Genomic DNA, 16,663 nt, shown 5'->3' on the forward strand with positions numbered 1-16,663 from the left:
CACTGTAAACAGCTGTCTGCTGCCCAGAAACAATGAATTTCTATCGCTGTATTGATCATTTCTCCCCACACAGTAGAGGTGATTGCTGCATTGACAGTGGCATGCAAAAGTTTGGACACCCCAGTCAAAATTACTGTGAACAGTGAAAGGGGTTTGTCAGAGCTCTAAAAAAAAAAAAATTTTTTTTTTTTTACCTAAAACTATATATTTTCTCATTTCCCTGGTTCTCTTCTCGCCCTTTGCAATAACTATAATCTCTGCAAAGGGAGTGAATACAAGTACTGCCCTGAGTGACAGGTCTGCCTGCTGGGAGACTCAGCGGCATGTTGTATTTGTAGGACTACAAGTCCCAGCTGTACAATGACACTGCTGATACACAGTTAATGTTCTAAATGGCCTAAAAATGTTTTTTGTGAAGTACTTTATTACTAATACTGTTTTCCTGTTCAAACAGGCACCTAAAGTCCTGGGTGCCATCGCTTCTCAAAATCATTATTCTAGTACAGTGCTGACAGGTCAGTGGTGTATGGATTTTGCGGCCAGGCACAGCAGTCCCTTAAAGGGGTTTTCTCAAGACGCAGGTTTATACTTACCTGCTCCCAGCGCGCCGTCCACTTCCTAGTTTCAGCAGGGGGCGGGCTCCATCTTCACTGATGTCTTCTGCTGACCGGGCGCTGTACTGAACGTGCACGCCGAGTCCGTGCATGCGCCCTGGTGACTGCTTCCTGGCCAGTATAGTATACTTGCCAGGAAGAAGTCACCAGGGTGCATGTGCGGACTCCGTGCATGTTCAGTACAGCGGCCGGTCGGGAGAAGAAAAGAAGGCGTCTGCGCACGTGCGGCCACCGCGATTCCTGAGAAGAGCGGTGGCCGTAACCAGGGGAGACGGAAGACAACAGTCAGGTAAGTATAGGTTTATTTTTTTTCTAAGGGGTGGGGATTTGTTAATTAAATATATTTAGAAAAATGATCACTGTTAAATCATTAACAGAGTTAACAGTGATCATTAAGATGATAATACCCCTTTAAGCTTGGCTAAACTAGGCATCGGTACCCTGTACCCTGGTGCTATGCCAGGTTTTAGCTGAATGAAGCCAGCTTCTGCCTGAGCCAGCTCTGCTCAAGGCTCTCTAAAGCTCATCGGTACAGAAGTAGCAAACATACTGGGTGCCAGTAAATAGGGTTTTATAAATACTTCATTCACATGGTGCAAACTGAATGCCCTCTCTGTTAAAGAATTCTCAGTTGATGTCGCACAGAAATCTTAAAGGGTAACTATCATGTTTTTATCAAATTTAGCATAAGTTACTGCTGCAGCATTATGCATAAAGCAATCTTTAGTTTCTTCACATACCACTGTTTTCCTTGAGTTTTTCCCTTAAATACGCCAGTTCTCTGAGGCCAAAACTGCCTTCCCTCACTTCACATACACACTTGCTATAGCCAGCAGCTCCCTACCAGCCAATCAGATTGGATTACTGAGAGACACACTTCCTCACTCTGAAGCAGTGTGGAGGACGACCCCACTGTCTTCTGGTTACACTAAGGCCCCTTGCAGCCAAGAGTGTCCGGATTACATCCGGATGCGTTGCGTCTGCGATCAGGGAAACTCGTGCCAGTATGTATACAATTGCAGTCAGTTTTGACTGCGCTTGTGTTCCCATGTTCAGTTTTTATTGCACGCGTGTGATAAAAAAAAGACTGTGGTATTCAGACCCAAACCCGAACTTCTTCACTGAAGTTTGGGTTAGTTATTCTGTAGATTTTAATATTTTCCCTTATAACATGGTTATAAGAGAAAATAATAGCAACACCTCAATCTACAGTTTACTAAGCATTCTGTATTAAGAATGCTATCATTTTCCCTTATAACCATGTTATAAGGGAAAATAAGACGGGGAACCCCATGTAGCGGGGAAATGATACCCACCCTCACACGTACCGCACTAACAAGGAGACAGACCATAAAATCCAAAAATAATCAACCACATACAATTGGTCCAATATAGAGTACCCACACATAACATATGACTAGATACATATCCAAATAAATAGATCTGAATTGTATCCACTACTACCACTGCTGTAAAAAACAACTCTGGCCAGCCTACAATTACTATAGAGCAAGAGGTCTGGTCACAGCTGTGCAAAAGTATGATCAGAACAAAGGCATGGCAATGGTATTGTATACTGTGACAATCACTGAAACATAATCACGCAAAAAACAAACCTAGGAATGTATCAATTACCCATGATGTGTGGAAGCGCCAGATGTCTGGGCAGAGCAGTACCTAGACGCGCGTTTCGCCAGGAGGTTATATTTTGTCATTTCCGTTTTTTTCCAGCCCCATTGAAATGAATGGTTCAGCATACAGACTTGTAAAAAAAAAAAAAAAACACGGAACAGAAAGGGAAGAAAAATATGTTTGTGTGCAGGAGCCGTTGTGTATACAGAGATGGTGGTTGTTCACGGATAAAGAGGGGCCCTTTTTACAACTGAATTATAAAATTACAAATTTATACTATATATCAATCTGCCCAGCTATTTCTGCTCTATAACATGCTGCCTGCAGATTGCGCTGCATAGCAACAGGGCCTCTTTCACATGTCTGTGATGATGTCCGTGACAAGATGGTCAGTGGTTCAGGCCTAAAGGTGTCCATAAAGAATCCGTATTCCACATCCATCACGTAGGCTGAAAATTAATTTCCAGAGCATCTCCTACCACTGGTCCGTGAAAATCACTGACAGAACACAGCTGTCTACACCCAACAGGCTTCAATGGGTCCACCTCAAAGACCAAAGTAGTTCCTGTCTCCATGGTTTTTCAACTAACTGGTTGTTGGAAAATCATTGTGTAAATAAACATTCAAATCAATGGGTCTGTGTGCTGTCCATTATTTGCTGGTGTGTGAAAGGCAAAGGCCCGGTTGTCCTGCAAACACTCGTTCCCAACAATCTGCCCATCTAAAGGTGCAGCTAATGAACAAGCGAAACGTTCATGAATCTGTCGTTCCTGCAGGCCAGTAAATTGTCATTTCTAGGCAGCAGATCGTGCGGTCTAAACAGTACTCTGGTGCCCAGGAACAATGCTGCCGTATGAGGACACGCAATCGCTCGTTCTCACACTGTGGAGGTGATGACTGCATATAAATGCAGCTTTTCACTTCCACTGAACAAGAAGCCAGTGTCAGGAAGAAATGCTTCCTTCCCAATAATCTGCTGCTTCTCATGCCATCAATGCATGATGGGAGTTATAGTTCTGCAACAACTGGAGAACCACAGGATGGAGATCACTGCATTAAAGGGGTTCTGCACTTTGTTTAAACTGATCATCTATCCTCTGGATAGATCATCAGCATCTGATCGGCGGGAGTCTGACACCTGGGACCCCCACCGATCAGCTGTTTGAGAAGGCAGTGCTGCGGCCTTCTCACTGTTTACCGCAGGCCCAGTGATGTCATGACTAGTATCACTGGCCTGGGCGTAGCTAAGATTCGTTCCCTTAAATGGAGCTTAGCCCTGCCCAGGCCAGTTGATACAAGTCATGACATCATGGCTGAAAAGTTTCCAAACTATTAAAATATTTATCATGCATGGTGAATGCTGCAACAGGGGAAAAATAGCTGATTTGCTGTTTTTGGTGACCTCACACCCCCACGTCCCAAAAAAATAATAAAAGGTTATCCAAAAATTGTATGTACCCCAAATTGGTAACTATACAAACTACAGCTCATCTCGCAAAAAAAAAAAAAGCCCTCAATCAGCACATGTCGTGGCTGTCAGAGAAAATGCCTATTCTTATTTGCAATTGCGGACAAGAATAGGACATGTTCTATTTTTCATTTTTTTTTTTTTGCGGGCCCGCGGCACGGATCAACAGATGCGGACAGCACACTGTGTGCTGTCCGCATCTTTTGCGGCCCTATAGAAATGAATGGGTCCGTACCAGTTTCGCAAATTTCCGGAACGGATGCAGACTCATTCATACGGTCGTCTGAATGTAGACTAGAGCGATGCAAATACATTTTTAAAGGTTTATATATTTTTTTTTATATATTAAAACAAAAACTATATATTTGGTATCACTGTAATAAGGGTGCTGACGTTTTTAGCGCAAAGTGAATGCCGTAAAAACTAAACCCAAAATCATGGTGAATTTGCAAAGTCTTTTTTTGCAGTTCCACCCACAATTAATTATTTTCTCTGACATGCCCTCTAAAGTACAATAATACGTATATAGAACACCTGGCACTGACTCTGGATCAGTAATTTGTCAATACTCACTCAAAATTATGCACCCACAAAGCAGCCCTATGTTGCACAGAGTAGATGCCTTGGCTTGACAGCACCACTGTAGAGGAAATTGGGTAGCGGTCAGCAAGAGTTTCGCATCCATGCCACTGCTCATTGACAGCCAGAGGCTCAACGTCAGGCTGCCCTGACCGCCACCCAGTTACTACAGAAGCATGCGCAACAACAGGTACTGACTGCAACACCACTAAATGACTGTTCAATTTCCATTCCTGTGGTCAGAAGATGACACTACTTGTCACATCGTTGTCCTTGGACACACAGGAAGTGGGGCCACTTGTTCAGCACAATGTGATGATCAGATTGTGAAACTAAGGTGGCAGCCATTATCCAGGCTGTGAAGTCATTAACAAAGACCACTAAAGGAAAGCTAGAACTGCAGCTTCTTAAAGCGTTTCATCAGTGATCAGAGGACGTAGAGTCACACTACACAGATATAAATAAGAACGAGAATTGTATTCACCTTCCTGTTATTTATGAGATAGCCGTAAAATGCGAGAATTTTCAGGACCGGCAGCTAGATGAAGATTTGCACTTTCCATACATTTTGACTGGAGGACAAATAGTAAATGTTTATGATGCAGAAACAGAGCAGCTGGACATTGGGACCTATTCCTGGCTACCTTTCCCAAACACTGAACTTTGGTTTAGTCCGAAGGACAATAAGACCCTGAACTGTATTTCCACATCACAGGCAGAACCTCCTCATTTTGTCCTACATGAAATCTTCATTCCAGTGTCTAAAGGACAACCCACATCTGTATTTTCCAGTGGAAAACCCCACTCATAAGTAAAAGTTGAAGGGCAATGGAAAAAGATCAAAAACTGATTACTGTTTAACAAACTTATACAGGGTTAGAAAAGGGGTCATTTTTTTGGGAGGGGGGGGGGGGGACCAACACTGTCCCATGAGCTGTGTTTGGTATTGCAGCTTAGCTCAGTCGGGATGAAAAAGCAGACCCTTCTAACATCATTCATATGCATAAATAGCTTCTTTCTGAACCATACAAACCATGGTACTCTATGCAATCATTTCCAGTGCAAAAAGGAAACAAATTACCAAAAACTACCGAACTGGAGTCAGCGGCAGGTGTTCTATATATGTATTATTGTACTTAATAGGGCTCGTTGGAGGTGACACATAAAAAAAGGAAAAGGGGGGGAGATTTATCAAACTGGTGTAAAGTAGAACTGGCTTAGTTGCTCATGACAACCAATCAAATTCCACCTTTCATTTTTCACAGCTCCTTTGGAAAATGAAATCTGGACTCTGATTGGCTGCTATGGGCAACTAAGCCAGTTCTACTTTACACCAGTTTGATAAATCTTCCCCAATGTTTATAAAATATGGAAGCAACATCTAATGCATTTTCCCCATAATATAAGTGAAATTCCTACTTTATGTCCCATAACCACTTCTGGCCCAGGAACAGAAAAAAAAAAAAAAAAAAAAAGCAAACTACTGATAAAATATAAAAGTGCTGCCACGCATTCAGGATTTTTGATGCAGTTTTTGATACCAACATCAGCAGTGGATCATAACACGAGAGAAAGTATTAAAAGGTGTTTTTTGGAAAGTATTGAAGACTTTTCCTCAGGATAAGTCCTCAATATCTGATCAGTGGGGGTCTGACTTGGAGCAACAGTGACCTCTTCTTATGCCAGTGACGCCATGTTCGTTGGTCACCTGGCCTAGGCGCAGCTCAGTCTCAGTTAGGCCTGGACTGCAATAACAAGCACAGCTGATTTACAAGCGCTGGGCTTGGTTAGCTGTGAGGAGGCCACAATGCACACCAGGAGCTGCGGCTTCTTCAAACAGCTGATCAGCCGGAGTGCCAGGTGTCCGACTCCCATCAATCTGATAATAATGATGTATCCTAAGGATAGGGCATAAATATTCTACTCCTGGGAAACTTGAATGGGTCTGTGATCTGTCCACACCACCCAAAAAAATAAAACATGTTCTATTTTTTATATATTTTTTGCGGTGCAGAGGCACGGACAGAAACACCACGGAAGCACTCTGTAGTGCTTCCGTGGGGATCTGTGCCTCCGTTCCACACTGCAGCTCCGGATTGTGGACCCATTCAAGTGATTAGGTCCGCATCCATGACGCGGGTAGCACACGGCCGGGGGCCGCAATACGGCCGTGTGCCTGAGGCCTTAAGGATAGATAATACTTCTCTTTTTAATCCACTCCTGCATATAAAAAAAAAAAAAAAAACACTTCAATGCATGGCAACACCCTAAGGCCTCATGCACACGACTGTTTCATTCCGTGTCCGTTTTTCGTGATTGTCTGTGGACCCATTGACTTTCAATGGGTCCGTTGAAAACTCTGCTAATGCACCGTTTGGCATCCGCGTCCGTGATCTGTGGTTCTAGTCCGTCAAAAAAATATAACCTGTCCTATTTTTTTTCACAGAAAACTGTTCGCGGACCCATTCAAGTCAATGGATCCGTGAAAAAAACGCGGAGGCACACAAGATTGTCATCCGCATCCATTTTTTTTCCTATCATTTGCATGGCAAACTTAGACTTTTTTTTTTACTTTCCTTCATGTCTGGTGATCCTCCAAAAATAAAGGAAGACACACGGAAACAAAAACGGATCACGGAACCCCATTTTGCGGAACGGAACACAACAACGGTCGTGTGCATGAGGCCTAAGAGGGCCAAGAGTGAAAAATGAATGGCTTTGAACATTATTTTTCTACGTTGGATAGCACAGGACAGAGAAGTCTCCGTTGTATTGTATTAAATGAAATGAAAGCTCTACAAACCAAATAAAATGTAAAAAAAAAAACACTTTCCAAACCTCTTATTTGTAAAATAAATAAAAAATACATGCAATAATAAAAAATTCTGAAGATATCTACAGTCTTTAATAGAAACTGTATTAATTACATAACACAGGTAAAACCTACCATGATGAAACTTGGGTTGTTTCTGTTCCTCCAGCTGAATGATGGGACACTGATCTCTGGTACATTACCATGGAGCACTCTGCAAGCACTGTGTGTGTGGCCACTTAAGATGAGCCTAGGCTGAATCAGCTTCAGTAGCTAGAAGAAAGAATCTTTATGACTATGTAAAAAATAATCTTTAAAATGTTTTACAAACTTTTATGTTGTCCATTCAATGGAAACATAACTGAACACACAATCAAGGCATAACATGACTGCTGGGTAGAATACAGCTGAAAGGGGTTGTCTCATGTAGGCGAGGTTAATACAAGGCACTTACTAATGTATTGTGATTGTCCATATTGCTTCCTTTGCTGGCTGGATTCATATTTCCATCACATTATACTCTGCTCATTTCCAGGGGTTATGACTACCCTGCAACCCATCAGCCGTGGTTGTAATTGCACAATATAGGAAAAAACGCTGGTCTCTCTGGTGGCCACCACACATCTGCGCTTCAATGGTGGCCGTCACCCCTGGATATGAGCAGTGTACAAGGTGGTGGAAAAATGAATCAAGCCAGCAAAGGAGGCAATATGGACAATCCCAATACATTAGTAAGTGCCATTTGCTGAAGTGAGAGAGCTCCTTTTAAAAAAAAAAAAGTGTATCACTTGTATATTTTTTAACGAAGTAAAACCAGATAGTGAAACATACTCCTTTTTTCTGATTGTAGAATTTTTTTTTTCTGTACGATTATTAATATACGCTTTATGGGCAGCCAGATGGTCCATAGGGCAGAATAGAATGCAGTAAATAAGGTGTGGCCATCACCTACTGTAAATGGTGTGATCTTATCCTTTATTGTACACCTGCCTATAATGTGATGATTACTATAACTGTATAACAACAATAAATAGCAATCAATCCGCGCTTACTAGTAGGCACCTATCACTTCTTGTGGGGTATTGGTGCTGATATCAGTTGGATTCTAGTTTTAATATTATTCCAAACCCACCGGTATCGGTGGGTTTGGTATATTAATATTAAAACTAGCATCCAACTGATATCAGCATCAATACCCCACAAGAAGTGATAGGTGCATCTCAAAAAGTCATACACACCCCAAAATAGTACCAATCAATCCATCATTTCATCCCGCAAAAAATGGGATCCTACCTAAGACAATCGCCCAAAAAATAAAACCACTATGGCTCTCAGAATATGGAGGTACTAAAAAGTTTTTTTTGTTTTCAAAAATGCTTTATTATGTAAAACTGAAACATACCATATTTGGTATTGTTGCGTCCATGACAACATGCTCTATAAAAATAACACATGATCTAACCTGTCAGATGAACATTGTAAAAAATGAAAAATAAAAACGGTGCCAAAACAGCTATTTTTTGTTACCTTGCCTCACAAAAAGTGCAATATAGAGCAACCAAAAATCATATGTAGCCTAAAATAGTACCAACAAAACTGCCACCTTATCCCGTAGTTTCCAAAATAGGGTAACTTTTTTGGAGTTTCTTCTCTAAGGGTGCATCAGGGGTCTTCAAATGTGACATGGCAACCTAAATTTATCCCAGTGAAATCTACTCTCCAAAAACCATATGGCGCTCCTTTCCTTCTGTGCCCTGCCGTGTGCCCGTACAGCAGTTTACGATCACAAATAGAGCGTTTCTGTATACTACAGAATCAGGGTAATAAATATTGAGTTTTTTTGGCTGTTAACCCTTGCTTTGTTACAGGAAAAATGGATTAAAATGGAAAATCTGCCAAAAAAGTGAAATTCTGAAATGTCATCTACATTTTTCTTTAATTCTTGTGGAACACCTAACGGGTTAACAAAGTTTATAAAATCAGTTTTGGATACCTTGAGTTCTTTTGTTTCTAAAATGGGGCCATTTATGGGTGGTTTCTATTATGTAAGCCCCAGAGTGACTTCATAACTGAATGGGTCCTTAAAAAAGTGGGTTTTAGAAATTTTTAGAAAAATGTCAAGATTTGCTTCTAAACTTCTAAGCCTTCTAACGTCCCCAGAAAATAGTGGTATTCACAAACTGATCCAAAACATTTAGTAGACATATGGGAAATGTAAAGAAATAACTATTATATGAGGTATCACTATCTGTTTTAAAAGTAGAGAAATCGAAATTTGGAAAGTTGGACATTTTTTCAATATTTTTTTGTAAACTTGGGATTTTTTTTATAAAATGAAAATGAAATATATTGACTGAAATTTACCACTATCATGAAGTACAATGTGTTACGAGAAAATCTCAGAATGGCTTGGATAAGTAAAAGCGTTCCAAAGTACATAAAGTGACCTGTCAAATTTCCAAAAAACGGCCTGGTCCTAAAGGTGAAATATGGCAGGGTCCTGAAAGGGTTAATATTGATAGTGACATGGAAAAATAAAAATTAGCTCACCAAAAGTTCTTAAATAAGTTTATCATAAAAACTTGATTTAAACAGTTGGTCATTTTCTGATGAGAGATTCTCTGTAAAAGGGTTGTCTGACCCCCCTAAAGAAAAATTAGTTACCACTAGGAATGTGTAAAATAATGAATAAAAGTCACTTGCCTATTGAAAACAGGTTAGTTCCGGCACCGAGGGTCCCATCCCCGCTCTTTCCAGTCCCGGACAAAGTGGAAGTGCCGAAACTGTCCCATCCATGGTCATAAGCACCACTGCAGCCTGTCACACTTCTGAGGACTGGACTGTTGGTGCTGGAATGAGGCTGCTTTATAGAGAGGAGCTCCTCCTTTCCATTATTTTACACAGATTGCCAATGGCAATGAAAGAGGACCTCCCCTTAAAGCCGCCTTCCTCCAGGATTCCAACAATGTAATTTTTTTCTCTATGTATCCCTCTATGGCCTCCGCTCCACTTTGCAGAACCAATATGGTGTTTTGCAGCTAAGGTACAGTGGCATTGTCTAGTGTCCAACGAGAGCAGACAGACCTGCTAATTTTAGGAGACCAGCCACTATAACAGCTTCAGGTCTTCTGCATCGCTCAAAGGATGACTGATCTGATTGGATGGCAGCAGGAGACTATGCCTACTGAGGACAAATGTAGAATCTGGCACCAGAACAGAACGTGGACATAGGGAATAGTGGGACAATCAAGGGCCTAGAAAAATAAATACATTGATAGATTTGGGAGAAAGGTGATATACACAAACACATGACAGGTTCTCTTTAATTTTGCTTTACAATTGGTAAACCCCTTTAAAAGGTTATGGGCACATCTGGGTGCATTTTTTATTGCATTGTACTCATTTTGGGCTAAAAATCATTTTGTTTAATTGGTCTTTATAAAAAAAAAATGTAAGCCCCATTCTCTGTACACAGTTTGATATTCTGTGTTTACACTGTGTCCCATCCGGAAACTAAGGACTTATGCATACGACTGTTGGTGTTCTGTGGTCCACAAATTGCGGATCCTCAAAACACGGATACCGGCCATGTGCATTCTGCATTTTGCGGAACAGCTGGCCCATAATAGAAATGTCCTATGCTTGTCCATAACGCGGACAAAACATATGTTCATGTGCATGAGCCCTAAGGCTTATGTGAAGCCTTATCTCTGACAGCTCATAAACACTCATTAGTGCGCCCAGTACTGAAATCATTGGTGGCAGTGGCCACAGGGTCCCCTCTTCATTGGTCGCAGTGGCAGCTTGTGATCGGAGCCCCAGCAGTGTAAGGCCTCATGCACACGACCGTTTTTTTTTTAAGGTCCGCAAAAACGGGGTCCGTGATCCGTGATCGTTTTTTCGTCCGTGGGTCTTCCTTGTTTTTTGAAGGATCCACGGACATGAAAAATGAAAAAAAAATCTAAGTCAAGTTTGCTATTGAAATCATAGGAAAAAACGGACACGGACACGGATCACGGACGCGGATGACAATCTTGTGTGCATCCGTGATTTTTCACGGACACATTGACTTGAATGGGTCCGTGAACCGTTGGCCGTGAAAAAAATAGGACAGGTCATATTTTTTTCACGGCCAGGAAACACGGATCACGGATGCGGCTGCCAAACGGTGCATTTTCCGATTTTTCCACGGACCCATTGAAAGTCAATGGGTCCGCGAAAAAAAAACGGAAAACGGATGCACACAACGGTCGTGTGCATGAGGCCTAATCCTGGGGCTCCGATCGGTTACCATGGCAGCCGGGATGCTACTGAAGCCCTGGCTGCCATGGTAAGCTCCCTGCTGCTGTGTGCATTATGCACAGGGCAGCTGGGACAGTGTAAAGTCCTATTAACCCTAATAGAGATCTATTAGGGTGAACAGGACAAGGGATTAAAAGATCTAGCCCCTAAGGGCAATAGTTATTAAATAAAATTACAAAAAACACCAAATTATTGTATAAATTGCCCCCATTTCCCAATTTTACATATAAAATATATAAACAAAAAAATAAACATTACATACTGCCACGTCTAAAAAGTCCAAACTATTAAAATATATAAAAAAAAAAACTCCTATGTGGTGAACATCATAACAGAAAAAATAAATTTAATAAAAACCGCACGAGTTGCAATTTTTTTTTGTCACTTTGCCCCCTCCCCCCCAAAAAAATAGGAAGAAACCTATATATGGCCCAAACAAGGTTTAGGGCTCACCCCTAATTAAAGCATATAAAACCAACCAAAAGGAGTGAGACAAGTATAATGCAAATAAATCTAATAATACTAAAAATAGTCCAAAAGTCACATAATTTATTTGAAAATCACAAAAGGACACATGATCAGCACTGGTCACAAAAAAACAATAGACACAGGTTACAATACACATAAAAAAAAACAAGAGGACCGATGGTGAACCGCCGATACATATATGTAAATAAAGTGCATGTGCATAAATATTGGTCATCAGTTAGGGGATATATAGTATCCACAAGCTATGGCTCATAAACTACCAAAAAATTACCTACATGCATTATAAATCAGCATTTACCACAAAGTGAGCGTGATAATACACACCACATTTGTCAAAGCTGAAGCAGTAGGATGATTGGAGTTATAATCAGCACATAAAAAGAAAAATACTGAACACTCTGTTTAGATATACCGTGCAGCAACACCACCGGTCCACTCCCCAACACACGTTTCGCGTACAGCTTTTTCAAGGGGTACCCCTTGAAAAAGCTGTACGTGAAACGTGCGTTGGGGAGTGGATCGGTGGTGTTGCTGCACGGTATATCTAAGGGCTCTTTCACACCTGCGTTCTTTTCTTCCGGCATAGAGTTCAGTCGTCGGGGCTCTATGCCGGAAGAATTCTGATCAGTTTTATCCTAATGCATTCTGAATGGAGTGAAATCCGTTCAGGATGCATCAGGATGTCTTCAGTTCCGGAACGGAAAGTTTTTTGGCCGGAGAAAATACGGCAGCATGCTGTGCTTTTTGCTCCGGACAAAAATCCTGAAGACTTGCCGCAAGGCCGGATCCGGAATTAATGCCCATTGAAAGGCATTGATCCGGATCCGGTCTTAAGCTAAACGTTGTTTCGGCGCATTGCCGGATCCGACGTTTAGCTTTTTCTCGATGGTTACCATGGCTGCCGGGACGCTAAAGTCCTGGCAGCCATGGTAAAGTGTAGCGGGGAGCGGGGGAGCAGCATACTTACCATCCGCGCAGCTCCCGGAGCGCTCCAGAGTGACGTCAGGGCGCCCCACGCGCATGGATGACGTGATCGCATGGCACGTCATCCATGCGCCTGGGGCACTCTGACGTCACTCTGGAGCGCCCCGGGAGCCGCGCGGACTGTAAGTATACCGCTCCCCCGCTCCTACTATGGCAACCAGGACTTTAATAGCGTCCTGGCTGCCATAGTAACACTGAAAGCATTTTGAAGACGGATCCGTCTTCAAATGCTTTCAGTAAACTTGCGTTTTACCGGATCCGGCGTGTAATTCCGGCAAGTGGAGTACACGCCGGATCCGGACAACGCAAGTGTGAAAGAGGCCTAAACAGAGTGGTCAGTATTTTTCTTGTTATGTGCTGATTATAACTCCAATCATCCTACTGCTTCAGCTTTGACAAATGTGGTGTGTATTATCACGCTCACTTTGTGGTAAATGCTGATTTATAATGCATGTAAAATAAAAGTGTAAAATAGTCCTGTTAATATTGTACTATGCAATTATTTGCAGTAAATCAAACCTTTTGAGAAGCGTCCTGGGAAAGAACATCATACTGCTCCTTAAACAAAACTTTCTTTTCCTCTGGAGGAGCAGAATCTTCTCCGGTACATTCAGCATCACTCTTACGATACAAAGGATAATGCTAAAAAAATAAATAAAAAAAAAATGTATAAAACTGAAATCTCAATTATTTTTCCAACATATAAAGGGGAACTCCAAGGATTCCTACAGTGGTTCTTAAATGTTTGTGAACCCTTCAAAATGTTCTATATCATATTTGTAGTAAAAAATACTACACTTAGGCCTATTGCACACGGCCGTTTTTTTTTTCCCGTTTACTGGCCGTTTTTTGCGTTCCGTATACGGTCCGTATACGGAACCATTCATTTCAATGGTTCCGCAAAAAAAAAACGGAATGTACTCCGTATGCATTCCGTTTCCGTATTTCCGTTTTCCGTTCCGTTTTAACATAGAACATGTCCTATTATTGCCCGCAAATCACAGTCTGTGGCTCCATTCAAGTCAATGGATCCGCAAAAAAAACGGAACACATACGGAAATGCATCCGTATGTCTTCCGTTTCCGTTCCGTTTTTTCCTGAACCATCTATTGAAAATGTTATGCCCAGCCCAATTTTATCTATGTAATTACTGTATACTGTATATGCCATACGGAAAAACGGAACGGAAAAACGGAACAGAAACGGAAACAAAAAACGGAACAACGGATCCATGAAAAACGGACCGCAAAACACTCAAAAAGCCATACGGTCGTGTGCAATAGGCCTTAGTCATTAATTTATATAAAGGTGTTCTCTGGGCTTTTAATATTGATGACCTATCCTTAGCATAGGTCATCAGTATCAGATGGGTGGGGGGTCCGACACCCAGCACCCCCACCTATCAGTTGTATGAAGGGAAAGTGTACACAGTGTGCAAGTGCCATCTCCCATCTCTCTTCCTGCTCACTGCTCGCTGCTTTGCCATAAACATAGCAGCACTGAGCTCACCTTCCCTTCATACAGCTGATCGGTGGGGGTCTGGGTGTTGAACCCCTGCCGATCTGATATTGATGACCTATCCCGAGGATAGGTCATCAATATTAAAAGTCCAGAGAAACCCTATAAATGGGTCCTCTACCATTGAACGGAATGGAGCTGAGCTGCGCCCAGGCCACTTGACACAGTCGTGACATCACTGGCCTGCGGAAGCAGCAAGTAGGCTTCAGCGTTACCGCAAGAGCCGCTGCCTTTTCAAACAGCTGATCAGAGGGGGTCCCAGGTGTTGGACGTCCACTAATCAAATACCGATGACCAATCCAAAGGATAGATCATCAGTAATAAAAAGGTAGAGAACCTATTTAAGGAATAGCATCCAATATCATGTCTGTGACAAAACTATGTGAACTTTATAGGGTTGGCCCCTTTTATAGGATTTGATGGTCCCCACTGTGTTATTTAATGTTTCTGATCTATAAATTACCTTTGTTCCTGTTTTGCTGCCTGTTTGCTTGTCGCAGCTCCAGCTGTAAACATTGGTTGACGTCATGCAGTGGATGTATAACCTCACCCACCCATCCATTCGGCATTGCATGCTTCTGTCCTTCATTCTACTGCGCAGACTCTATGGAATTGTCCAGTGCATGCTCAGTGTAATCCAGCTCAGCTTCTTCCTGTCCAGTCTCGCGCCATCATTATTTCCACTGCACAGAATACATAAACTTTATATGGAGTCTACGCAGTAGAACATATGATGGACAACTGAAGCGGAGCAGAGTATACTGGGCACGTGCAGGACACTTCCTCTGGCATCTGCACTGTAAAAGTGATGACGCGAGATTGGACAGGAAGATGCAGAGCTGGATTAGGCTACTTTCACACTTGCGTTTGGAGCGGATCCGTCTGGTATCTGCTCAGACGGATCCGCTCCTATAATGCAAACGCTTGCATCCGTTCAGAACGGATCCGTCTGCATAACTGGTTTTTACAATATATTCTAACACAGAGGCGTTCCCATGGTGATGGGGACGCTTCAAGTTAGAATATACTAAAAGAACTGTGTACATGACTGCCCCCTGCTGCCTGGCAGCACCCGATCTCTTACAGGGGGCTGTGGTCCGCACAATTATTGTGCGAATCATAGCCCCCTGTAAGAGATCAGGTGCTGCCAGGCAGGAGGGGGCAGACCCCCTCCCTCCCCTGTATTAAATGTGACCAGTGCAGCCCCCCTCCCTCTATATTCATTGGTGGCCAGTGCGGCCCCCCTCCCTCCCCTGTATTAAATGTGACCAGTGCGCCCAACCCCCTCCCTCCCTCCCCTGTATTAAATGTGACCAGTGCGGCCCCCCTCCCTCCCCTGTATTAAATGTGACCAGTGCGGCCCCCCCCCCCCCCTCCCTCCCTCCCCTGTATTAAATGTGACCAGTGCGGCCCCCCCTCCCTCCCCTGTATTAAATGTGACCAGTGCGGGGCCCCCCCCCCCTCCCTCTCTCCCCTGTATTAAATGTGACCAGTGCGGCCCCCCTCCCTCTATATTCATTGGTGGCCAGTGCGGCCCCCCCCCCCTCCCTCCCTCCCCAGTATTAAATGTGACCAGTGCGGCCCCCCTTCCTCTATATTCATTGGTGGCCAGTGCGGCCCCCCTCCCTCCCCAGTATTAAATGTGACCAGTGCGGCCCCCCTCCCTCTATATTCATTGGTGGCCAGTGCGGATTCCCAGTATTAAATGTGGCCAGTGCGGCCTCCCCTTCCCCCCCTAATTAAAATCAAACACCCCCATCATTGGTGGCAGCGGAGAGTTCCGATCGGAGTCCCAGTTTAATCGCTGGGGTTCCGATCGGTTACCATGGCAGCCAAGACGCTATTGCAGTCTTGGCTGCCATGGTTACTTAGCAATAAATAGAAGCATTATACTTACCTGAGATGTCTGTGACCGGCCGGGAGCTCCTCCTACTGGTGTGAAAGGTCTGTGCGGCGCATTGCCTATAGCACAGACCTTTCACTTACATTAAGCTAAGGACACTTCTATAGATTCTGCACAGTAGAATGAAGTACAGGAACAACAAAGCCGAATGGATGAATCCACTGTATGAACGTGACCGAAAAACAGCACAGCCACTGTTTAATGCTGAGGCTGCGACAAACGAACAGCAAAACAGTTATCAGGAAAAAGGTAATTCATACATCAGAAACATTAAATACCGTATTTTTCGCTTTATAAGACACACCTAGGTTTTTGAGGAGGAAATTAAGAAAATAAAATATTTTGAACCAAATGGTGTGCTT

General features: G+C 42.9%; 1 protein-coding gene across 5 annotated transcripts in view; it reads right to left on the reverse strand.

Annotated features, from left to right (window-relative positions):
* Positions 1-16,663, reverse strand: part of MPPE1 (metallophosphoesterase 1) — a 174,757-nt gene that overhangs the window by 9,836 nt on the left and 148,258 nt on the right. For all 5 annotated transcript variants that reach the window (XM_044293654.1, XM_044293652.1, XM_044293651.1 and 2 more), the window contains exons 8-9: positions 13,400-13,522; positions 7,241-7,378 (exon numbers count right to left, since the gene is read on the reverse strand). In XM_044293654.1, the coding sequence (XP_044149589.1) occupies positions 7,241-7,378; positions 13,400-13,522 (261 nt within the window). The remainder of the gene's footprint in view (positions 1-7,240; positions 7,379-13,399; positions 13,523-16,663) is intronic.

This window comes from Bufo gargarizans, chromosome 5 (genome assembly GCF_014858855.1).
Source record: "Bufo gargarizans isolate SCDJY-AF-19 chromosome 5, ASM1485885v1, whole genome shotgun sequence".
NCBI classification, from domain to species: Eukaryota; Metazoa; Chordata; class Amphibia; order Anura; family Bufonidae; genus Bufo; species Bufo gargarizans.